The 25,264-nt window shown below is 46.3% G+C and overlaps 1 protein-coding gene and 1 pseudogene across 1 annotated transcript; both read left to right on the top strand.

Moving 5' to 3' along the window:
• Positions 1-5,471: 5,471 nt before the first annotated feature.
• LOC148666582 (globoside alpha-1,3-N-acetylgalactosaminyltransferase 1-like) lies at positions 5,472-7,832 on the top strand (annotated as a pseudogene).
• Positions 7,833-11,478: 3,646 nt separating this feature from the next.
• Positions 11,479-23,164, top strand: LOC148666581 (C-type mannose receptor 2-like). The gene is made up of 5 exons (XM_088632557.1): positions 11,479-11,515; positions 19,801-20,178; positions 20,641-20,991; positions 21,544-21,632; positions 22,947-23,164. The coding sequence occupies exons 1-5, from the start codon at positions 11,479-11,481 to the stop codon at positions 23,112-23,114; spliced, it is 1,023 nt and encodes a 340-aa protein (XP_088488683.1). The 3' UTR covers positions 23,115-23,164.
• The last annotated feature ends 2,100 nt before the right edge of the window (positions 23,165-25,264 follow it).

The raw sequence follows: 25,264 nt of genomic DNA, 5'->3' as shown, positions 1-25,264 counted from the left end.
AAGGTTTAGAAAACAAGATGTTAAAGGGTTCATCCCCACATTTGTAATGAATATCTGATATTGTTTCATCCACAGATATTTAGGCACTAAACCTCCAGCGATTCTGAGTCGTATTGCATGGTAAGTATACTTCAGCGATGCTCCTATCAAGACCTTTTAAGATTCATGACATATATGTCTAGGTCATTCGAGAGTCATGGAAGAGCCAGAGCCTATCCCAGCAAGCAACAGGCACAAGGTAGGATCCACCTTAGAAGGCCGCCAGTCTATTGCAGAGCACACATTAACACACACACACGCAAACATGCGCACACACACTCGCACCAGGACCTCTTCTCCCAGAAGCCAGTTGGCCTACTGCTATGTCTTTGGGCAGTGGGAGGAAAGCCTGCGAAATGTAGGGAGAACATGCAAACTCCACGCAAACAGTGCTTCAGGAACTGAACTCAAAGCCTCAGCCCTCCGAAGCAGTGCCAGCATGCTGCCCAGGTTTAGATACAAATCTTTGGAATTATGTTGAATACTTTTGCATAAAAAAACTTACTTCCCAGCACCTGATCTGCTCCACACATGGTTGTACTTCAAAGCCTGGGAGAATTTAAAAAGAAAGCCTTTTAAACTCCTTTTATTAAGGGCTTCTCGATAATAACAGCTCTTCTCCGTTCTATTTTTCTTAGTGCCCCTCCCAAATACAGTAGGAAATACTGGAACAACATTCCAGGGATTAATGTCAGTCCATAGGGGTAGGTATTGTCTTTCATCCATTTGAGAAACATTTCCAGTGAGTTTGTGGTAAAAGTCAAGTCATCTTTAAATCATAAAAGAATCCTTAATAAATCAGCTCAACCCCACGTTATCTTGTGAACTAACTTGTTAGAATGATTTGACTTGGAAGCACCAAATGAAAACACACACATGAAAATGCATTAGCAAGTTCAGTTTGAACTGTTTAAAACCTCAGAAATGGGATTTCAGGCCCAGCAAACTTTGACTTGGAAAGGATACACAGAACAGGCCTGGCAAGGGTCTTGAATTGAAGGGACCCCCTTGGACATCTAGCCAGAAACACCGGATAAAAATATCCAAAACAAAAACGGGGGGAAAAACATTTTTCAAAAGTCAGTTTTGCAAGTTGTGGCACACCTAGGATATAATTTTATCTTTCCAGGTCTTCTCTTGTGTGTTTGCTGCCTTAGATGAAAAAATAACCGAGATTATTGAACAAATCTAAAGAATTCTGTGTGTGATTTTTTTTTAATGAAGACTGGTCTTCATTAAAAGGATTTTCTCTGCCTTCCAAATATGTGAAATAAATATTTCTACTTGTTATATCAGCCTTCTCCTTAGCCAGTTGAAAAAAACTTTTATTGTGTGCTTCTTTAGCATGTAAAGTTAGTTTTTACTCTGGAAATGTGCTTTTTTTTCCAAGGGATGTTGAAAATAACATTGGTGTTATGTTTTGATTTTGATTTATAACACACCCATGGTGCAGTTTCTGTCTGAAGTGCTGTTGTCAATATTATGCAATTGATTTGTTTCTTGCAAACAAGTTGTGCTGTTGTGAAAACAAACTTTATGGTTGTATTTCGAAGATATTGGAGAACATTTGCATTTTCAGTACCTGGAGAAACATTTAAAAATAGTTTGCTTATGGAAATGAAAAGTGAACTGTTAACTGTAGTTTATGCGTTGGTCCGGTTGGGGACAAAATGGTTGTATAGTCTCTCCCTTAATGCTATAAGAGTACAGATTTTGACAATGTCTTACGTAAAACGCTTGTCTTAAGATTTATCCCTTTTTAATCCAGTTGGGAAGTAGGTGAACATATCTTGAAGTACCTCTCTACGACAATGATTCTGTTTGTTATCTCTGGAGCTGTCTTATACCTTACTTCAGAATAACCCAAGTCCTCGCATCCCCGCACTGGCTTCCAGTCAATAATGAATTTCAAGTGATGTCTGCTCTAAAGTTTTGTATCGTATTCTTTCCATCAGTTGCATTCCATCCCCTGATTTGAATAGCGTTCCATAGTGGTCTTTGGTTAATGGGCACGTAATGTCTTAAGTGAATCAGTTATTGATATCATGGGCCTTAGTTACTGTGTAGCTTGCCAATCTTTAATCACCAGGGTGGAATGTAGTCTGTGTGGGCTCTCCATGCTACCAGTTAAGGGGGATATGCCAGAGCTCCAGTACTTATAATCACTGGCCTGGACCCAAATGTCTACTAGATGTACTGTAAGAGCACAGCCCAGTTTGGACCACATTTCCCAGTAATCTGTAGGTTAAGGAAGTGCTGCCCTTAGTCATCTGACCAGTTTTGGGAAGACAATTGGCAAGGGGACTAAAACCAGGTTAAAAAAAAAGCAGCAGCTCCTTCATCCCCCGGAGGATTCTGGGGAATGTAGTCCAGACATCTTATTGCACGAATGGAATTATCCCCAAAATAAAATACATATAGCAGTTTACTTACTATATCACTCACACTAAAGACGACAAATACACATTTCCTGTTTGTAAAGAGGAAATGTTTTGGACATCGATGTCCCAATAATTGTGTGGACTGTATATCTGACAACCGTATGACTGTCGATTGCTGTTGCTGGAGATCTTTCAAAGTAAGACACGACATTATTGACCCCCAAAGAGAAAATTGAGGCGTTACAGCAGCCCAGCCCAAGAAAAGCAAGGATCAGACTAAGCTAAAACCAGAATAACCACAGCATTAGAATAATTAAATAAGTACGTAGAATTCAAAATAAAATAAATAAAGTTGACAAAATTGGTGTGTGCAAAATATGTTTATAGACACTGTAAAGCAATAAAAGATGTGCAAAATGTCCAGAAAACATTATGTATAAAATGTATAAATTATGTATATTGATGCAGTGTCACAAAGTGCATGAGTGTAACATGCTGTCCATAGATGAGCAGATGAAGGGCTAACAGTCCTAGCCTAGGGCAGCGTTATACACCCTGACAGCCGCCGGGAGGAAAGACCTGCAGAAACGTTCCCCTGAACGCTGTAGCTGGAGCAGTGCTCTGCTCCCTAATAACTGTCCCATGAAGCGGATGAGAGGTGTTGTTAGCGAGACAGATTTACCTCCCTGATGTCCTAACAGTGTCACGGAGCAAGACTGGACAAGCGTTTTGTGCTGGATCAAGGAGAAGTAACATGCCCTGCCTGTCACTACAACAGCACGACTTAAATGTGTGATGAATGCAATCCCAGCTCACACAGATTTAACAATGCCCAGCTCCATCTGTTGGTCAGTAATAATAATAATTGCTTACACTTATATACAGTGCCTTGCGAAAGTATTCGGCCCCCTTGAACTTTTCAACCTTTTGCCACATTTCAGGCTTCAAACATAAAGATATAAATTTTTTATTTTATGTGAAGAATCACCAACAAGTGGGACACAATTGTGAAGTGGAACGAAATCTATTGGATTTTTGAAACTTTTTTAACTAATAAAAAAATGAAAAGTGGGGCGTGCAAAATTATTCGGCCCCTTTACTTTCAGTGCAGCAAACTCACTCCAGAAGTTCAGCGAGGATCTCTGAATGATCCAATGTTGTCCTAAATGACTGATGGTGATAAATAGAATCCACCTGTGTGTAATCAAGTCTCTGTATAAATGCACCTGCTCTGTGATAGTCTCAAGGTTCTGTTGAAAGTGCAGAGAGCATCATGAAGACCAAGGAACACACCAGGCAGGTCTGTAATACTGTTGTGGAGAAGTTTAAAGCCGGATTTGGATACAAAAAGATTTCCCAAGCTTCAAACATCCCAAGGAGCACCGTGCAAGCGATCATCTTGAAATGGAAGGAGTATCAGACCACTGCAAATTTACCAAGACCTGGCCGTCCCTCTAAATTTTCAGCTCAGACAAGGAGAAGACTGATCAGAGATGCAGCCAAGAGGCCCATGATCACTCTGGATGAACTGCAGAGAACTACAGCTGAGGTGGGAGAGTCTGTCCATAGGACAACAATCAGTCTTACACTGCACAAATCTGGCCTTTATGGAAGAGTGGCAAGAAGAAAGCCATTTCTCAAAGATATCCATAAAAAGTCTCGTCTAAAGTTTGCCACAAGCCACCTGGGAGACACCCCAAACATGTGGAAGAAGGTGCTCTGGTCAGATGAAATCAAAATCGAACTTTTTGGCCACAATGCAAAACGATATGTTTGGCGTAAAAGCAACACAGCTCATCACCCTCAACACACCATCCCCACTGTCAAACATGGTGGTGGCAGCATCATGGTTTGGGCCTGCTTTTCTTCAGCAGGGACAGGGAAGATGGTTACAATTGAGGGGAAGATGGATGCAGCCAAATACAGGACCATTCTGGATGAAAACCTGTTGGAGTCTGCAAAAGACCTGAGACTGGGACGGAGATTTATCTTCCAACAAGACAATGATCCCAAACATACAGCAAAATCTACAAAGGAATGGTTCACAAATAAGCGTATCCAGGTGTTTGAATGGCCAAGTCAAAGTCCAGACCTGAATCCAATCGAGAATCTGTGGAAAGAGCTGAAAACTGCTGTTCACAAACGCTCTCCATCCAACCTCACTGAGCTCGAGCTGTTTTGCAAGGAAGAATGGGCAAGAATTTCAGTCTCTCGATGTGCAAAACTGATAGAGACATACCCCAAGCGACTTGCAGCTGTAATCGCAGCAAAAGGTGGCTCTACAAAGTATTAACGAAAGGGGGCCGAATAATTTTGCACGCCCCACTTTTCATTTTTTTATTAGTTAAAAAAGTTTCAAAAATCCAATAGATTTCGTTCCACTTCACAAATGTGTCCCACTTGTTGGTGATTCTTCACATAAAATAAAAAAATTATATCTTTATGTTTGAAGCCTGAAATGTGGCAAAAGGTTGAAAGGTTCAAGGGGGCCGAATACTTTCGCAAGGCACTGTAGTGCTTTTCTGGACACTCCACTCAAAGCGCTTTACAGGTAATGGGGAATCCCATCACCAACCACCATCACCATCACCTGGATGATTCTCCAGTCTGCTCAGCACACAGCAGCTCTCAGTGGGGAGGAGAGCAGAGTAATGTAGCCAATTCATAGAGAGGGATTATTAGGAGGCCATGATTGGTAAGGGCCAATGGAATATTTGGCCAGGACACCGGGGTTACACCGCTACTCTTCTCGAGAAACGCCCTGGGATTGTTAATGACCACAGAGTCAGGACCTCGGTTTTACGTCTCATCCGAAGGACGGCGCCTGTTTTCAGTATAGTGTCCCCATCACTTTACTGGGGCATTAGAACCCACATGGACTGCAGGGTGAGCACCCCCTGCTGGCCCCACTAACACTTCTTCCAGCAGCAACCTTAGTTTTTCCCAGGAGGTCTCCATCCCATCTGTGTCATAACACCGTCACCTCCGGGTTTTCAATAAGCTGGAACTGGGGTCTCCAGATCTCTGATCGCCTCTCGCTCGTGTCCCAGGATGAGAGACATGCTGACCGTCACCCCCTGGCTGGCTCCTATCGTCTGGGATGGGACCTTTGACCCCTTGATCATCGACAGCATCAACAAGCCCCTCAATCTCACAATAGCAACCACTGTCTTCGCGGTCGGCAAGTAAGACGTGTTGATCACAAAGAGTACTTAACAGAAATATGTCTTCTGTATCCGTGACTTCTTTTAGAATGTGCTCTCCTACACTCTGGGAGGAGGCACTGTTCCAGATCCCCTGTATCAAGACTAAGAGAACATTTACTTTCTTTCTAACTAAAAGCGTTCTATTGTTGAACACTAAAACAAAAAGAGGCTGGCCTCTTATTACTACTGTCATTTTTAGACTCTTCACAAGCTAATTGTTTGATTCAAATCTAATGCTAGCAGCCATATCGCTCTGCAGCTCACAACTGGCAACCCCACTGGAGCTCAGCAGGTGTGAGCCTGGAGAAGAGACTCCTGGGAAAGCTGAGGCTGCTGCTGGGAGAGGTGTTAGTGGGGTCAGCAGGGGGCGCTCACACTGCTGTCCATGTGGGTCCTCATGCCCCAGTATAGTGACGGGGGACACTATACAGTAAAAAGGCACCATCCTTCTGATGAGACGTAAAATTGAGGTCCTGACTCTGTGGTCATTAACAATCCCAGGGCGTTTCTCGAAAAGAGTAGCAGTGTAACCCCGGTGTCCTGGCCAAATTTCCCATTGGCCTTTACCAATCATGGCTTCCTAATAATCCACATCAGTGAATTGGCTTCATCACTCTGCTCTCCTCCCTACTGAGAGCTGGTGTGTGGTGAGCTTTCTGGCGCACTATGGCTGCCGTTGCATCATCCAGGTGGGGGCTGCACATTGGTGGTGGTACTGGGATTCCCCATTACCTGTGAAGAGTTAGGGAGTGTCCAGAAAAGTGCTATTTAAGTGTAAGCAATTATTATTATTATTATTATTATTATTATTATTATTATTAATGGTACTGAAGTTCTGATTGAGCGGTGCCATTGAATGTTTTGTATTATGGTATTGCATTGTTGTTGTACCGCATTATTATTGTCGAAAATGTTACGTGTTCATGAGCTTTTTATGTGCAAGACAAGTTCACTCAAGGGCAAGAGAGGTCGATGCAATTCACTTCTGGATTCCTTAACCACTGGCTGAGGGGTAAACCATTTTAGTAAAACACAAATTCAGGCTGGCACATTTAACTGGCTTTGGGGGGGGGGGGGCTAAACTCTTGATGTTGATTTTTGAATATATTTCACTTCATATAGGCAAGCTCTCAAAAATGCCTGGAAAAAGGAGTCGGCAGGAAAAATCTCTAGCAGGGCTGAAATTTAGGATCCGCTATTGAAAAGGCCCTGGAAAGGGAAAATATCTCTTCCGAGGGGTAGAGAAAAAAGAGTGGGGTTTCCAGGCAAGCAGTGGGAATATGGCAGGTTACAACCTGGATGGGACGCCAGTCCATCTCATGGCAAACGCATAGACAGACGCTCACACACACACTCATAGCAGGGCCAATTTTCCCCAGACACCAATTTACCCACCACCACGTCTTTGGACTGTTGGAGGAAGCCGGAGCACCCAGAGGAAACCCACTCTAACCCAGGGTGAGATCATGCGAAATAGCACCCCAGGGCCCCATCACCGTGAGGAAGCAAAGACTAACCACCACGTCCCCTCTGTTCCCGAACCATCCTCCCTCTTTTCCCAGGTACATGCGCTTCCTGAAGGGGTTCCTCAAGTCGGCGGAGAAGCACTACCTGGTGGGGTTCCGGGTGCACTACTACGTCTTCACTGACCAGCCGGGCGAGGTGCCGAAGGTGTCCCTGGCCCCCGGGAGGAACCTCACCGCCATCCAGGTGCCCAAGTTCGACCGCTGGCAGGAGATCTCCCTGAGGAGGATGGAGATCATCCGGAAGACCATCGAGGAGCAGATCCGGGGGGAGCCCATTATATTTACATGGACATGCACTTCCAGAACCACGTGGGGGCGCCTGGTTCTATTACAGTCACCGGGACCAGTTCCCCTATGAGCGCCGGCCGGCCCCCACTGCCTACGTCCCCTTCAACCGAGGCGACTTCTACTTCCAGGTGGCCGTGTTCGGGGGGCTCATCGACGACGTGTACTGGCTGGTCAAGACCTGCCAGGAGAACCTGCTGGTGGACAAGAGGAACAACATTGAGGCGGCCTGGCAAGAGGAGAGCCACCTGAACAAGTACCTGATATGCAACAAGCCCACCAAGCTGCTTTCTTCCGAGTACATCTGGGACGACCAGAAGCAGCGTGTGAACGAGGTCAGGGTCATCCGCTTCTCCACTGTCCGGAAGAACCTCGCCGAAGTCCGGGATAACTAGACAGCTGCGGTGGATCCTCCCGGATGTGCATTTGAGCCAGCAGTACTGACCGAAAGTGAGGCATGATGGGCTCATCCTTTCACAGGTTATGAGGCGTTTTCCCGGAGACGATTTGTCACGTTAGCGGTTCGGACGGGTTTAGACAACCGTCCACGTCCAAGCGATTCGTCCAGAGGCGGCTTTGCGTCTTGGGTTTGAATCTGTTTACGGGAGCATACCACAGTGGCTTAACCAACCTCTGACATCCCCCCTACCAACTGTCAACAGCAACCGGTTCAACTTTACAGGAGCACACACACATTTTAATCTCATTCCATCCCTTCGTTTTCCGACCCCTTTGCTGCACGTGCACTCTTAAAACAAAGGGGAGCTGCACGGCTATTTTTACAGGTTAGAGAGAATCGCCATTGATGAGCGCATTTCAAACCACAATAAAAGTAAAACGTACACAGTAACTTGTAAAAGCTCCAATTTGCATCACAAAATAGATTCAGTGAGGAAACAAGACTTCGGCTGAGGTGAAGCGGCCTTTATTACACTGTAAACAAGCAGGCTTGCGGATACGTGTCTTTTGATCTAACAGAAATATTGCTGTCAACCTCCAGGCTGTTGTGCCGATACGTGGAGCTGATTTGTTAACTCTGCCTGCAGGCCGTGTTGGAACATTTCTGGAGTGAAATGTCTGCTGCACCACCTGCACTTGTTCACTCGTCCATCGCATTACATCAGTCATCACAGTGATCTCGTGAGCAGGAAGGGCTACATCACAACGTGCTTTTTGTGGGAACTCTTGCCCTCGCCTGTGGAGAGACAAGGGATTTGCAACAACACGGTGCTTTACGGCACTTCACAAAGCTTATGATTTTGTGCTTAATTCAGACTTTTTCCAATTTTTCTAAATTGTCCATGGATTTATTTTGTTACTGGGGCTTAATCACTGGTATGAGAAATTGGGACTGCCGGACCCACATGAAGACACATCACAATTGTTGAAACGTTTCTACATTTTCTTGTGCTTGTGTTGGTACATGTACAGTAAGACAATAGGGGGTTTGGGGGTAACGCCTAAAACTGTGGCGGGGGCAGCTGATTTGCCCCCCCCCCCCCAAATCTGGCTACATCCCCCAACCGTGTTAACTTTGTCCGTGCTTCCCTCGTAGTTTTCAGAGTTTTCGGTGCTCAAAAAAAAGCTCAGTCCCACACCCTGTGAGTGTAAGGCGTTTGCAGCTCTCTTGAAGACTGATTCCAGTGCCGATCTGTACTATAAGATGGCAACCGGGGATTGTGCTATCGCACCAGAAGTAACGCGTCGCATAATGACAACGTGATGTACGTGATCAAGAAAGGAACAATTTCACGGGAACCCAAGATTTTTTTATCGCCAATAACTTATTTTTAAGAAATCGCACTTTTCTTGGGTGGGCTTAGTCTTTTACATTCAGGACAAGCTGATCTAACCCTGTGGTGATCACGGGACAAGCAGGACATGAAACGCCACTTCACTGCCGTGATTTGCAAAGTAAATAGCAGGGTTTATGGCCACGATCCTGCACCTTCAACCTAGGTTGTTAAGAGTTTTTGCATGCTGGTACTAAATGCCATTACAAAAGGGGACCCACTGAGGTTGAAGCTGTTTTTGAAAAAGACGAGTATTTGCTGGCTAAACAAGACACTTGCAGACACATGGGAAGTGGTACTGAAGTAAATAGATTAGAATATATATGGGAAAAGCTGCCAGCAGAGATGAAACTATGTTGTGTTAAGATTTTATCGCACAGTAGGAGTAGGAGGATCTCATTTAGAATAGTGCATATAATGTTGGTGCCTCTTCTTCTCAATTTAGGGTAGTTTCCACTTGTGGTTGAAGTTTCATGGTTCATTTCGAAGAAATCAGATGGGTTGACTTTGATCTATGTTCAAGACTCAAGAGATTCTGTCAGTGTAGAACACTACCCTTCAGACTAAAGATACTCAGCTCCTTCAGACCTGTCAGTGTGGGACATTCCCTTCAGACTACGGAGACTCAGTTCCATCAGACTAAAGACTTATTTCAGCCTGTCAGTGTACGTTTGATGGACAGGGTGCCAGTCAGTCAAAGGATGCTAACCACTATACCAGAACTGTGCCACCCTCTGACTTCTGAACAGTGTAAACTAATTTTCTGAAATAATCTGCTGAAACTTTGTTGCGCCACCTTCTTTGTTGACAGTGTTTTGTCTTTGTCGTATTGGTTTTGCTGGACCTTGGCCGTAAGAAAACAAATTTATCCCCCCCACCCCAATAGATATAAATCCAAACCTGATTTGCCAGGGATTAAAATTTAAATGAGCCCAAAGTAAAGCAGAGAGACTGATTTGCCTAGGCACCTGGCACGGGGTGGGGGGAGGAGTCCGATTTGAATATTGTCCCTGCAGAGAATCAATTAGATAGGGCCTAGCTAAGCCCAAATGGTTTCCATGGGGACCGCAGCTAGGTGATCCAAGGGCTGTACAGGCCTGGTAACAGTCCGCGTCTACACAGCGTCCTGGGAGGTCGGAGACACTCCCTGCATCCAGAGGGGAGAAGAAGAGTGAGTGGTGACTAAATTAGAGAGGAAAAAAATATTGAGGAGCAAAGTTTCAGAAAAAGTGCAAAGTTTCAGAAACGCTGTGTAATGAGTGACTTATAAGGAAATCCCGATGTTACTGTTTCGAGGTGTGGAGGAAGATTTTGAGGATTATAGGGAAATTTCAGGACATTTTAAAGATTGTCAATGTCCAAACCTGCGAGAAATGTAAGCTTTGGTCGTTTGAGAGTCTGGGAACTTTTAAGCGGGTAGGTTTTTTTTTAAGTACCTAGTGAACCGACAGGACCCAAAAAGAGCGTTTATTTCACTGTAAGCCCGCGATGCGACCTGTTTTGAAGAGGGAGTGGTCGGTTGCTTTAGTGGAGTAAGTGGCGACTCCAAAGCCAGGCTCTGCCTTAAGTGAAACTGTACCGGTCAAACGATGTTGACCCAGGGAGAACCTGATGAGAAAGATGAAAAACGATCAGCTTCTCCTTTATTTTCATGACATCACCTTGCTTTAAGTAACTGCTTATCCAGTTAAAAACAAATCGGTGTCTCTGTGGCTAAGGCTCTGTGCCTGTGGCTGGAAGGGTTTGCCGGTTCAAATCCCGCGGCTGGCAGAGGAATCCTACTCTGTTGGGCCCCTGAGCAAGACCCTGAACCCCAGCTGCTCCATGGGTGTCGTATAAATGGCTGACCCTGCGCTCTGACCCCCAGCTTCTCTCTCCCTGCCTGTGTGTCTCATGGAGAGCAAGCTGGGGTCTGTGAAAAGACAAATTCCTAATGCAAGAAATTGAATATGGCTAATAAAAGTGATCTGATCTTACCAATTCAGGGCCACAGGACCTATTCTGGCAAGCAAAGGGCACTAGGCGGGCTACACTCTGGACAGGACGCCACTCCATCCCAGGTCTTGGTAATTTGATCATGTATTATGTCTTTATTATGTATGTGTTGTGTTTGTCCGGCAAAGCCAAGTTCGCATCTGGGCCACTAAAGGCTGGAACCTAATTGGAAACTACATCTAAATGAAAATCGAAGAAATCTGAAAGGAGCTCTTAAGTGTTTATCTGATTGCAGATTCGCTGACCCACAGTGATGGCTAAGAAGATATGCCTCACCTTGATCGTCTCAGGTTAGTGAGTCCTTTTTTCATTTGTGTGGACTAATCCCGAACCTCTGTTTGGAAAGATGATGTTGCTTTACTGCACAGTATTCAAGTTCAAGTTCAAGTTCATTGTCACTATACTCATGAAGAAAGATGTGAAGACGGGGGTTTGAAATTAATCTTTTCTGTAGGGGGTTTAGACTTCTAAGTCACAAGCTGGGGTTTATGGCAGGAAAGGGGGTTGACTGATAAGGGTTACAGATGCAAGCTAGGAACCCCCCTGGGTGTAATGTTAAACTGACCATTTGTCCAGAACATCGTAAACTGGCCAAATACCATGAACCCCCCTCTTTACCATCAGACCGAGTGACGTCAGAAACGGAGAAGAAAACACTATATAACCCAAAAGTTTGTAACAGAACGGCGAACAATACTTCGGTTTTGTTGTTTCTTGCGGGAAACAAGACTTCGGCTTTATTGTTCCTTGCATGCAATAAACTCATCTGTTTTACTTCATCTCGGGATCAAGAACCTTATTCTTTCTGTTACAACACTCATATACAAGTATATGGTATAACGAAATGCTATTTAGCGAGCTCTCAGACGATACGTAGTACAAAAAAACAACAAATCAATTGTATAATAAAAGAAAGACAAAGACAACAGGCAGTGTGCAAAAACAACAACAGGCTGTGTGCAAAACAACAAAAGGTAACAGGTAATGTGCAAAACAACATCAGATGTGCAAAAACATGCATCAACAGAATGAAGTAAAAGGATAGAAATTATGGGGAGTGAGCTTTTTGACATGTAAGGTCGAGGTAGATTTCAATGTGTGTTTGAGTTTTTGGTAAGAAAGAAGGCACTGTGAGGTTCAGATCATAGGTGAGAGGTGAGGTGAGAGTGAGAGAGGCTGCTCCGGTACCGTTTTCCAGATGTTAGAGGGTCATACAGTTTGTAGCTGGGGTGTGTGGGGTCTTTGATGATGCTTAGAGCATTCCTCAAGCACCGTCTGTCATAAATGTCCTGTATAGATGGGAGGGCAACCCTAGTATGTGAACAGAACTGTGTCACCAGCTCTCTGTAACTATCTGAAACACAACGACGGTTACTTATCGACAGATACTTTATTGATCCCCTGAGGGGAAATTGCAGTGCGACAGCAGCACAGTCATCACAGCAACAGTGTAACGAAATGATACAACAATCCAATCAGTCCAGTCAGTGAGAAGTGCGCTAAGAAGAGTCGCTCACAGTCCAGAATATACAAAGAGCAAGCCGGAACAGTACACAAAAAAGTTGTATTGCACAATATAAATATATTGTCCCTGACATGTATTGTACAAAAAACAGTTGTAAACGGGGAAAAAAAAAACAGAGGGAAGCAGAGAGTTTACTGTTTAGTCCAAAACCAGGTCAGTGTCAGTGCTGCTCCTGCCCAGACACACAGTGGATGAGTGGTACAGTCTGATGGCAGAAGGCACGAATGACCACCTGTAGCACCCCCTGTCCCACCGCGGGTGGATCAGCCTGTCGCTGAATGTGCTCTTCATTCTCCCAAGCATGTCTTAGAGGGAAAGATGGGAGATGTCCATGATGGCCTATAAGGTTTTTCCTGGGGCACACGATCGACCTTTTTGGAGTTCTCCAGTAAAGAGGCAAAGAAATATGTGTGCAGCTTCATTCAAATACATCGTTTGCTCCTGCCTACTTGTTTATTTTATTTAGAATTTGTCACAAATTTATATAGTGTCGTAGGGAAAAAAATACAGTGAACGGTTATAGACAATTTGCCAAGGTTAATTAATGGCTGGCTTTAAAAAAATGATTATATACAGCATATGTATTGTAATCTCCTCATGTGGGCTTTTTCTCTCCTTTCCAATATGGACCGGCAGAGATGGAAGATGAAAAGAGGTTTATTCAGACCTCTGAACTTCAGCGTTGAAAGGACTGGCGCTTACAGTCAGTCCCAATAAAGTCAGTCCAGGGGTCTGTGACTCTGGTCCAGTTAGTCCAGGGGTCTGTGTCCCCGGACCAGTCAGTCCAGGGATCTGTGACCTCTGGTCCAATTAGTCCAGGGGTCTGTGTCCCCGGTCCAGTCAGTCCAGGGGTCTGTGACTCTGGTCCAGTCATTCCAGGGGTCTGTGACTCTGTTCCAGTTAGTCTAGGAGTCTGTGTCCCTGGTCCAGTCAGTCCAGGGGTCTGTGCCACCAGTCCAGTTAGTCCAGGGGTCTGTGTCCCCGGTCCAGTCAGTCCAGGGGTCTGTGACTCTGTTCCAGTCAGTCCAGGGGTCTGTGTCTCTGGTCCAGTCAGTCCAGGGGTCTGTGACTCTGTTCCAGTTAGTCTAGGAGTCTGTGTCCCTGGTCCAGTCAGTCCAGGGGTCTGTGCCACCAGTCCAGTTAGTCCAGGGGTCTGTGTCCCCGGTCCAGTCAGTCCAGGGGTCTGTGACTCTGTTCCAGTTAGTCCAGGGGTCTGTGTCCCCGGTCCAGTCAGTCCAGGGGTCTGTGACTCTGTTCCAGTTAGTCCAGGGGTCTGTGTCCCCGGTCCAGTCAGTCCAGGGGTCTGTGACTCTGTTCCAGTTAGTCTAGGAGTCTGTGCCACCAGTCCAGTTAGTCCAGGGGTCTGTGACTCTGGTCCAGTCAGTGCAGGGCTCTCTGATCCTGACCCAGGGAGAGCTCACGTCTAGTAAATCTTACAGGTCACCCTGAATCGTCGGTTTTATTGATGTTTGCTCCCAATGATCCCTTAGTTACTTTATTGAACAGACCGCCTGTTTAATCGATCATAGTCCAGGTGATCCAGGCCTTTATTAATTGATCAAAGCACTGTTATTTACTCCTGGTCCTGGAGTGTGACAGGTAAATTTATGAGTGAGAGCCTTATAACAGTGCCAATCAAGTCTAATTACATTTAGAGTGTATTCAAACCATTAAGAGTCCAAGAAAGGACATCAATATGCCCTTTGATTATTTGCAGGCTCCCTTTAAAACCCACTGGGAAAGGTTCAAGATGCTTCTAAATCTGGAGGTCTCAGTCCTGGTCCAAATCCAGGTATTAAGGTATTAAGAGCCTAGGATGGAATAAAGATTAAAAGATACAAAAGCCCTCCAGGCTCAAAAATCAAATCAAATCAAATCAAAGTTTATTTATCAGATGCACAACAAAATGGCATGCAGCAGCAGTAGTTGCTGGCAATGAATTGTCTTTTTCTGCGAGCTCACAAAAACCACAAGAATCACAGAAATCACAAAATTCACAAAAACACAAAAATCACAAAATTGAGGTTACATTTTTTTAAATGGAATAAAACTCAATATGAGTAGAGCTGCTATGTGTCCATGGTGTATGCAATATATACAAGTAGTGCGGTTATGCTGAATACAGTGAAAACTGTGTGTCCATGTCGCCATTACAGGTGATTTGCTAAAGGAGCTGCAGGTTGGCTATTTAGCAGTCTAAAGTCTCAACAGTGAATAACAGTCTTATAGTCTCAAAAGTGAATATCAGAGCTCTAGGGCCAGGATTGGCCCTTCATTCCATGTTATCTTCATGTTTCCACAGCCTTTCCTTTACTTATGTCCTTTGTGAGGAGACTGTTCAAGACTTTTTCTGTTGGGGACACAGTCTCTTTCTGCAGGATCAAGATGGCTAAAGTCTCATAAGCACTTGGCTCACCAATGACTGGAGTGGTTGCACCCTGGATTCAGTTCTGCTGTCTGCTGTCTGGAGTTGGTATGTGCCTCCAGTTCATGTGTGTTTCTTATAGGTTTGCCCCGGTTTCCTCCCACAGTCCAAAGCCATGCTGGTGGGTTAATTGGCTTCTGGGAAAATTGGCCCTGGTGTGAGTTTGGGCATATCTGTGCCCTGCAATAGGCTGGTGTCCCTGTGTTAACATAGTAATTCATCTGTCCTGCCTTGTGCCTGTGGCTTATGGCTCGCTCACATTGTTTCGAGGATGCAAACGACGCATCAGCATAAACACCTCAGTCTTTTCCCCGAGTATCCTCCCTGAGTTTTGCATAGAAAGTTTGTTTTTCCTGCCGGCACGCCAGAACCCCACACTTAGACATGATCTGTCAGGTGTTTTTGGTTTAAATCATTTGAATTTCATTTGCTGCCCGCTTCTCGGCCTCCGCTCATCCCGCTGTATCACCTGCGATCGTCTGCAGTCTGGATCTGAGCAAAGTACAGAAATGACCAGGGGGCCGATTGCTCATCAAAGAACCTGTGGCCACCAGCCTACCAACTTGGAGGTTGTACCTCCTTAGATAGATAGATACTTTATTGATCCCGTGAGGGAAATTGCAGTGCAACAGCAGCTTTACACAGACAAAACAGCCACACTGTAACGAATGATACAATAATAATAAAAATAATAATACAATACATACAATACAATCAGTACAGTGAGGAGTGCACTAAAAGAGTTACTCACAGTTCGGACACACAAAGAACAAACTAGAACAGAACAGTATGCAGAAAAATCGTATCACACATATGAAAATAAATATAGATCTAAATATAGATATAGATATAAATATAAATGTATTGCACGGGTCCCTGGCATATATTGCACAAAAAACGTTTGTAAACGGGAAAAGAAAAGAAGAGACCAGATGTAGCAGTAGATGTGTAGATGCGTTCAGTCCAGAAACAGGTCACTGTCAATGTTGCCTCTGCCCAGACGCAAGGTGGATGCGTTGTACAGTATTATGGCAGAAGGCAAGAATGACCTCCTGTAGCGCTCCCTGTCGCACCGTGGATGAATCAGTCTATTGCTGAACGTGCTCTTTATTTCTACAAGCCTGTCATAGAGGGGATGGGAGAAGTTGTCCATGATGGCCTCTAGTTTGGACACCATTCTCCTCTCAGCCACTACCTCCAAGGGGTCCAGGTCAGACCCAATGACAGAGCTTGCTCTCCTGATGAGCTTGTTCTGCCTTTTAGAATCCACAGCTCTAATCCCAGGGCCCAAGCATACCACTGCGTAGAAAATGGCGCTCGCCACCACCGACTGATAGAACAAATGTAGCATCTTACTACATACATTGAAGGACCTGAGCCTCCTCAAGAAGTAAAGCCGGCTCTGTCCCTTCTTATAGATGGCCTCGATGTTCTTAGACCATTCCAGTCTATCGTCGATGTGCACTCCCAGGTACTTGTACGAGTCCACCATCTCCACGCCACTCCCATGGATGTAGACAGGAGTAGGTTTGACCTTTTTCCTCCTGAAATCTACCACCAGTTCCTTTGTCTTTGTTACATTTAGTTTCAAGTGGTTCAACCCGAAGTTCAAAGTCCGAAGTATAGAGAGTGAAGAGGAATGGAGAAAGAACTGTCCCTTGAAGTGCCCCTGTGTTACTCACTACCTGTTCAGACACACAGTTCTGAAGTCTCACAGACTGTGGTCTGCCTGTCAGGAAGTCAGTGATCCACGAGGTCATGGAGGCATCGACTTGCATATCCTCCAGCTTCCTCCTTAGAAGTAAGGGCTGGATGGTATTGAAGGCACAGGAGAAGTCTAAAAACATGATCCTTACAGTGTTGCCAGCCCTGTCCAGGTGTGAGTAGGCCCTTTGCAGCATGTAGATGATCACATCCTCCACACCAACACTAGGCTGGTAGGCGAACTGTAGGGTGTCCAGTGATGAGCTGACCAAGGGGTCTCAGGTGGGATAAGACCAACCTCTCCAGTGTCTTCATGACATGAGAAGTCAGTTCAACTGGTCTGTAGTCGTTGAGGACAGAGGGGCGCCCTTTCTTTGGTACCGGGACCAGGCATGATGTCTTCCAGAGCACCGGGACACTCTCCAAGCGCAGGCTCAGGTTGAATAGTCGCTGGAGCACTCCGCTCAGCTGATCAACACAGGCCCTCAGAACTCTGGGACAGATGTTATCTGGCCCTGTGGCCTTATCCTGGTGCAGCCTCTTCAGCTTCTTCTTCACCTGGTCAGTTGTGATGGTCAGCCTGGCCTGGGGGATGGTGCTCATAGTGCTTTCAGTGCTGCAGGTGTTAATGGCGGAGGTGTTGGAGAGTGGCAGCTGTGGGGGATGGGTGGGTGAGTAGCCGTCGGGGGTTGTGGCTGTAGGCGGCCATGTTTGTGGGGGGATGGAGGAGGTATTGGGCAGTCGCAGCTGTGAAGGGTTAGGGAGCGTGTGGCTGTGGGGGGATGGGTGTTGCACCACAGAGGACCCAGAATCAAACCTGTTAAAGAACTGGTTCAACTCGTTGGCCATCTCCAGGTTCCCCTCTGTTGCACCCCCAGCCTGTTTGAAGCCAGTGATCTCTCTCATGCTGATCCATACATCTCTCACCCTATTCCTTTGCAGCTTGTCCTCTACCTTCCTCCTGTAGGCGTCCTTGCTCTCTCTTAACTTCTGCTTTAGCTCCCTCTGAACACGCTTGACCTCTTCCTTATCCCCCCTCCTAAAGGCTCTCTTCTTGTCATTCAGAAGAGCCTTCAGGTCGCTGGTGATCCAGGGTTTGTTATTGGAAAAGCAGTGTACGTCTTTGGTGGGGATGGTGTTGTCTACGCAGAAGTTAATGTAGTCAGTGACACAGTCCACCATGCTGTCTATGTCGTCCCCATGTGGTTCGCACAGCACATCCCAGTCGGTGGCCTCCAAAGTACCACGTAGATCCTCCATAGCCTCTTGAGACCATCTCCTCACAGTCCTCATGGTCGCAGGTTGGCGCTGGACAATAGGCGTGTATAGTGGTGTAAGCAAGACAAGGTTGTGATCTGATCTGCCAAGGGGGGGAAGGGCTGTGGAACTATATGCATCCTTAGCATTGGTATATAATAAGTCCAGTTTTTTGTTTTCTCTGGTCGGGCACTTAACAAATTGGTGGAAAGTAGGCAGAGTGGTGGAAATAGAGTCATGGTTAAAGTCCCCTGAAATAGCTATAAAAGCGCTAGGGTGCTTTGTTTGTAGCCTGGCTGTGACTGTGTTTATGACGTCACACGCTACCTCTGCGTTTGCCGTAGGTGGAATGTAAACAACAACAAAGATGGCGCATGTAAACTCCCGTGGTGTCTGGGTTACAGACGCGCTCCTTAAAATGAGTATGTCCACCATCTGTTGTTGACAAGCACCGCAAGCCCCCCTCCTTTCCTCTTACCACTCTCGGTGTTTCTGTCCGCCCGCACTGTCTGAAAGCTGCCAATGGTAATGTTTGAGTCCGGAATAAGTTCCTGCAGCCATGTCTCAGTGAAACACATGATACTGCATTCACGATACTCCCTCTGGTTCTTCACCAATGCTCCCAGTTCATCCATCTTGTTCCCTAAGGACCTCACATTTCCCAGGATGATCGAAGGTAGGTAGGGTTTAAATCTCCTCTTCGCCTTTCGTGTCGCACCAGCCCTACAGCCTCGGCTTCTCCTCCTCAGCTCCTCCGGCACCGATGGCTTCTCTCCAGTGAGTAGAGCCGGACGCGCTAGCGCGATCAGCTGGTCCCGCGTGTAGACAATGCCTCTGTAGCTATCGGCATTGCAACCCGATAGAAACAGAGGTCCGAGTATCAGAAAAAACAAGAAAAGCATCTCAGCTTTCTAGTATCCATCATGTTGTGATCGCAAATCTAGTTGCCGGCAAAGGTATGAGGAAAAAACACTAACACACTAGCATTAACTAACTGAAAGAAACAAAAAGACAACAAAAAGACACAAAGCTGCTGTAGCAGGCTGCCACTAACACGGCGCCATCTTAGACTGATTATCATCTGGTCTTGTTGATGCCGTTGCTTTGTGCCAATTAATCGTTCCGCCTGACTTTGATATCAGCGGTGCTCTTGATTATATGATATTCCATCCGTCCACCTGCTCCACCTCATGCAGTTCAGGGTGGTGGGACAGCCAGAGCTTATTCCAGTAAACAGCAGGCACAAGGAGTGGTACTCCATCACACTGGCACTAACTCTCCCAGACGTCAGTGAACATACCAGCATGCCTTTCGACTGGGGAGCAGACTGGAGCACCCTAGAGGAAACCCAGCGTGAGCACAGTGTCGAATATACAAACCAGACCAGAAGCAGAGCTGAACCCAGCGTCCCAACGCTGAGAAACTGCAGTCCTAAAGCCCCTGTGCCACTTCACAGTGCATTGGCAGACCCATTTGAAATCCTCCCCCAGGGAAGACAAAACCACTCAAAACGACAGCCACAAATGTCGGGTTGAGAAGTGCCGGGCCATTCCCCGACCGGATTTGCTTCTCCGACGCGTTGGCACGTCTTGCGCTGGCTTGGCCAGGCATCGCGAGCTGGTCACCCCTGCTCCTAAGCCTCAACCCTGCCTCCCGTGTTACAGGCCTCTGGGAGTTGGTCTCGCCTCACCACTACCACTTCGTGAGCAAGCGCAAGACGTGGCCGGGGGCTCGGGCGTACTGCAGGGGCCAGTACACGGACATGGCTACCGTGAGTGGGCCAGCCGACCTGGAGCAGCTCCTTGCCACCGCCGAGCTGGTCACGGGCTGCGCCTGGACCGGCCTGTACTATGTCTGGGACCTGTGGCAGTGGTCCCTCGGGGGGGGCTACCTCTACGGTGCGGGGAGGTCTGCTTTTACCAGCTGGCGTGCAGGAGAACCAAACAACTACGGCGGCAAGGAGAACTGCGTGGTGATGGTCGGCGGCGGGTTGTGGGCCGATCGCCCTTGCAGTTTCATGAGCTATTCCGTTTGCTATCAAGGTAAATGGCCCCTGAGTCTTTTACGGTCTTTTACGGTCTTTCTCACGCGACTACTGCATGTGAAGGTGGTGGTGGGAGGGGGGGGGGTTGGGAGTACGAGTAATTCCTCCTAATGAAATTCCCCATTGTTCTCGGAATTGAATCGTTTGAGTGGCTCTTGTGCTGATGGGATGGCGGCACCGGGGCCCTGGGTTCAAATCCTGGGGTGGCGGGGTGGAGTTTGCATGTTCTCCCCTTGTGCGTGGGGGTTTCCTCCAGGTGCTCCAGTGTCCTCCCACAGTCCAAAGACGCTCTGGTGAGTGAATTGGCTGCTGGGAATGTTTGGCCCTGGTGTGACTGTATGCGGTGCTTGTGCCTCCGTGCAGTGGACTGGCGTCCCATCCAGGTGGTATCCTGCCTGTTGCTTGCCGAGGCTGCTCCGCGACCCTCAATCCGACTACTGACTGGGGTTCACTTCTTCAGGGGGGGAAGGCGCAGCCGATCAATACTTCCTGGTGGCTGAGGCCAAGAACTGGACAGAAGCCCTGACGTTTTGCAGAGAACATTACACCGACCTGACCCGGGTGAGGAGCCAGAGCGAGAATGAGTTAGTAAGAGTCACGGCCGGAGGCAGGGAGGTCTGGATCGGGCTGTTCAACGAGCCCTGGAAGTGGTCCGATGGGAACGTCTCCACTTTCCGCCCCTGGCACGTGGGCGAGCCCAACAATTATGGCGGCATCGAGACCTGTGGCGCCGTGAATCTTCAGGGGAGTGCGAGAGGCTCCTGGAATGACTATTATTGCAATACCACCTACGCTTTCTTCTGCTACAGTGGTAAGTTATCGCGGTGCCACTTCGACAGCCTTATGGGGGTAACCTTGCGGGGAACGTCGCCGGCACTTTGCTATTCCACGACTGCTTGTCCAGTTCGCACTTGTGGTGGCCCAGAGTCGGTCCCAGGGTGCACTGGGTGCAGTGGTTAGCATTGCTGCCTCATAGTGCCTGAGCTCTGGGTTCAGTATCTGGGCTGTTGTCTGCATGGAGTTTGAATGTTCTCCTTGTCTTTGCGTGGGTTTTCTCCTGCAGTACGAAGACATGCTGGTAGGTTTTGAATCGGCTCCTGGGAAAATGAGCTGTGGTGTGTGCCCTGTGACAGACTGGCATTACTGCCAGGGTTAACCCTGCCTTGCACCTGTTGCTTGCTGGGATAGACTCTGGAGCCACCTCCAGAGCACCAGTCTTTTGTAATATTGTAAGTGATGTTTTGACGTCCTTGACCATATAACTGTCCCTCAGACCAGGCAGGGTGAATCACTTAATGCTACTTTAGAATGGGGTATGCCTCTTTTTTTGTCTTCTACGCTGTTTTCATCCTTTCCTCCACAGGGAAGAGAGTGGTGCTGAGAGTAAGGATATTAATGGACTCGGAAGTGAATCCTAATGACCCAGATGTTAAAGAGTGGCTTCTGGTCCAGGTATAGGAAATCGACTACTAGATTGTGTCAGTGTGCATAGGTGGCTTGCGATATTCCAGGCTTCTCGTAAAGAAGAAACTAAGCAAATCATGGAGCTGCAGTAGACAAAAAAGATCATCCAGTCAATGCTATGCATAATGAGCCACACATTGCTACGTTATACAGAAATCAGAAATACACTCAATCAAAATGTTTGTCACACATTACACGCAGTGGGTTCCTACCAATATGAATCATTATTGGGGATTTTCTTTGGTTAAAAAGCAGCATTTTAGGAATTCAGGAAACAATCAGATGAATATAAAGGGATAGTGTACTTATTATTGTAGTGTTACCTCACCTGGCTGGGGAAATCATTTGTGAAGAATGAGCCAGGGAGGCAGTTGCAAGGGTCAAGATGGGATGGAGGGAGGGGAGCAAGAGAAGATGAGCGCAGAGCTGTGGACAGACTGGGAGTATTTATAAACTGGGGAGTGGAAGTGATTAATAAACACAATACAAAACAAACAGAAGAAATTACTATTATCTTCCTTTTGGCATTTTGAATTAAGGGAGCATATGAATAGGCCCAAAAGTGCAGGGTAGAGTTATAGAGTTAATAAGGGCTTTAAACTAGAATATAAGAGAGAGAATACTGGAGATCATAGTTGCAGTTATATCGAAGCGCTGACCTTTCCCTTGCTGGCTTTGTTTATTGTATCATGCCTGCTCACGTTGGATTGCTCGAAGACCCTTCCGAGTAACCACAGCAACCGATGTGGCCACCTGTTAGTCACCTGGTTGCCGTGACAGTGCAATCGGGTGGAAGATCAGTTCCACCTGCTCACAGTCAGCCCCCCACTCGCTCAGTGTTAGGGAGTTCAGGCTTGAGCCTTGGTGTTCCTTAGTCAAGTTTTCCTTGATTCTTTGACCCCGTTTCCCTCGACCTTGCTCTTGGATTGCCCTTGTGTTTGCTCCTTGGCGTCGAAGATTTCTCGCCTCGACCTCGTCTCTTAGCTGCTTCGCTTGGGTATCCATTGGGTAATGGGTATCTTGGGCTTTGCTTGCTTTCGACGTCACCTCTCTGGTTGCCTCCCTGCTTCGTTCTGCGACTTTGAATCACACTACGTCCCACGTTTTCCAGAGCGCTCACTCCAGCTGCCACCTCCCACTACAGACCACTATCACCCACCACAGGCGCTGTCTGCTGCTGCTTCCCTGTTTCGCCCGGTGATTGCGTCCTCCCTGCCGCGACAAGACCGCGGCTCTCGTTCAGGAAGACGTACCGGGCCCTGATTTCTGACCCGGGCTGCTGTGGTACTGTCCCCTCCGCAGGTGACGAGAGAGCTGTCCAGGCACACCGAGCTGGGCAACGCCAGCCTGCGCTGGGGCCAGGAGGACAATGGCGTGGTGTTCTCGAAAGACGAGGAGGAAGATGGTGAGATGCTTAAGCAGCACAGCCTTGGCGTCGCGCATTCTGAACGCCAGGAACTTCATCGGTGATGTCTTTGCTCCACAGGGCAGTGCCACCCTATGGGAGACTGAGTGTCGGAGGATCAGTCTGCACAGGATTCCTCTGTGAAACACTGGCGACTGGCCACTGGCGACAGACCGACATCTAAGAATAATGCAAGCTTCAAATACCGTAGCATTTATATTAAGGTTCAATATATATGGATATAGTATAATATTTTCTCTATGAGTGGTTCTCTGTTTAAACATGAAGGTCTGGTCTCAGTACAGTGAAAATGCATTGAGAGTTGTTTAATGAATATATATATATATTATCACATTTAAATGTAGTAGTAGTATTCAGGTCCAAGGAAATACTATTTGAGAATTGTTTGCTTTGGCAATCACTGGTGTATTTTTCCTCTCACGTATGTTTGGAAGGGAACATTCGATCAGCCTTACTGGGCAACTTGACTTTCTGACCAGCTGCTGAAAAGTTGGATTTCAAAAGTTTTAAGGAGAATAAAAATAGTTGGTTAGTTGATGGTTGATGACATTGAAACCACAGATCAGAACAAGTGGACTTACAGTAAGTGGAATATGATTAAACATCAGATTTTCAATCTTGACAGCTTAGAGACTAACAATAGACTAAACAGATTATGAACATCTATTCTACACAGGGGGACGTAGTGGGATCTTTGTAAATTATTCCATGTATTATAAGTACATGTGTACAGAACAAACACTGAGCTCTAATAAGCTGAATTGTCTATTGGTATCATTAACTTTTCATATGTTCTTAAGTAATTTGATTTGTTATAAATAATAATAATTGCTTACAATTATATAGCACTTTTGTGGACTCTCCACTCAAAGCTCTTTACAGGTTAATGGGGATCCCCTCCACCCCCTTGTGAGCAGGGTGACAGCTGATCCACTGTGAGAGCGGAGGGAGTGTCTCCCTCTACTGCACGGACACCGGAATTCAGGGATTAAGCCGCACTTCCTTAGTGACCGTTGCTATGCACGACTTTGGTTTTTTTTTATTGCAACAGCAAAAATTCATACCGTACAAACAAGAGTACATATAACATATAACACCAATAACACCGTCAGGGGCTACATACTGTAATACAATTGCACTTGACCAAAAAAAAGACAAAAAAAGGTAAAAAAAAGATAAGGTCCACACAACTCTCACATTCTTACATTTAGAAATACTGTATTGTAGATAATGCCCTTATGCCTATTTTAAACTTTTCAAACATATGTCTCAGACCATTTCATTTAATCAATATAATAAAGTGTAGTATTAATGATTTAAAAGGAACATACTTCAAGGAACTTCTTGAAGGAGACATACTGTATATATCTGTGCATACTCAGGGTTATAGTGCTACTTAATCACGCTGGCATGTATGGAATAAATACTGGATTATAGTGACCATGCAGCTTGGTGTCGGTCACCAGAATAATTAAACATAGCAGTAATTGCCTTTGCTCCTAACAAGGCTGTCAAGAAAGGATCGAGGCTGCCAGGGTTGTATAAATCTTGAATATACCTGCTCAATATCTGGAACTGTAGTCAACTTTCATGAGCGTAAGACATCATCCAAACTAGGTACTGTGTAATCATCGTGGTCGTAGCTCCTCTGTCATCCAATGGAAGCACAAGGCACCCGCGTTCAAGTCTTTTGTGAGGTCATGTGCATGCATCCAGGATGGATAGTGGTGTACCCTGCTAGTCCAATAAGGGACACACACACACAGAAGAATATGCAGACTCCACCCCGACAGCACTCTGGGTCTGGAATTGAACCCAGGGCCTCTGCAGTACGAGGCAGCCAAGCAAAACCACTGAGCCACAGAGCTGTCCCCCAGGTACTCTATATATATCGAATAAGGAGTCTCAGAGGCTCCTTAACACAATTCTAGCTCCTTAACCTGAAGCACTGGACAATAATGAGACAGGCCAATTTCTATGAAATAAAATAAAAAGCAAACTCGAGCTAAATCTCTTCCTACAAAGTGGATGTCCAAAAGCAAACAGAGTTTTAAAAAATGCATCGCCATCTAGGACTACAACACCATGCTTTGACACCCCCAGGGTGGTAGAAACATTCGCCACATAATTACTCTGTAATCAGACTTCCTGCGGTTTCAATGTGAAATATACATCTTTCAGCTCAAACGTGTTC

Source organism: Lepisosteus platostomus, chromosome 5, assembly GCF_059453375.1.
Source record: "Lepisosteus platostomus isolate fLepPlt1 chromosome 5, fLepPlt1.hap1, whole genome shotgun sequence".
Lineage (NCBI taxonomy): Eukaryota > Metazoa > Chordata > Actinopteri > Semionotiformes > Lepisosteidae > Lepisosteus > Lepisosteus platostomus.
Note: the sequence above shows the minus strand (reverse complement) of the source record. Positions and strands in the feature narration are given on the sequence as shown.

Excerpts from the sequence above, each read along its gene's own strand:
- LOC148666581 (XM_088632557.1), top strand. The coding sequence starts at position 11,479 with ATGGCTAAGAAGATATGCCTCACCTTGATCGTCTCAG. Across the intron at positions 20,179-20,640 it reads CTATTCCGTTTGCTATCAAG|GGGGGGAAGGCGCAGCCGAT; the intron begins GTAAATGGCCCC and ends TCACTTCTTCAG. Across the intron at positions 21,633-22,946 it reads AAGAGTGGCTTCTGGTCCAG|GTGACGAGAGAGCTGTCCAG; the intron begins GTATAGGAAATC and ends TCCCCTCCGCAG.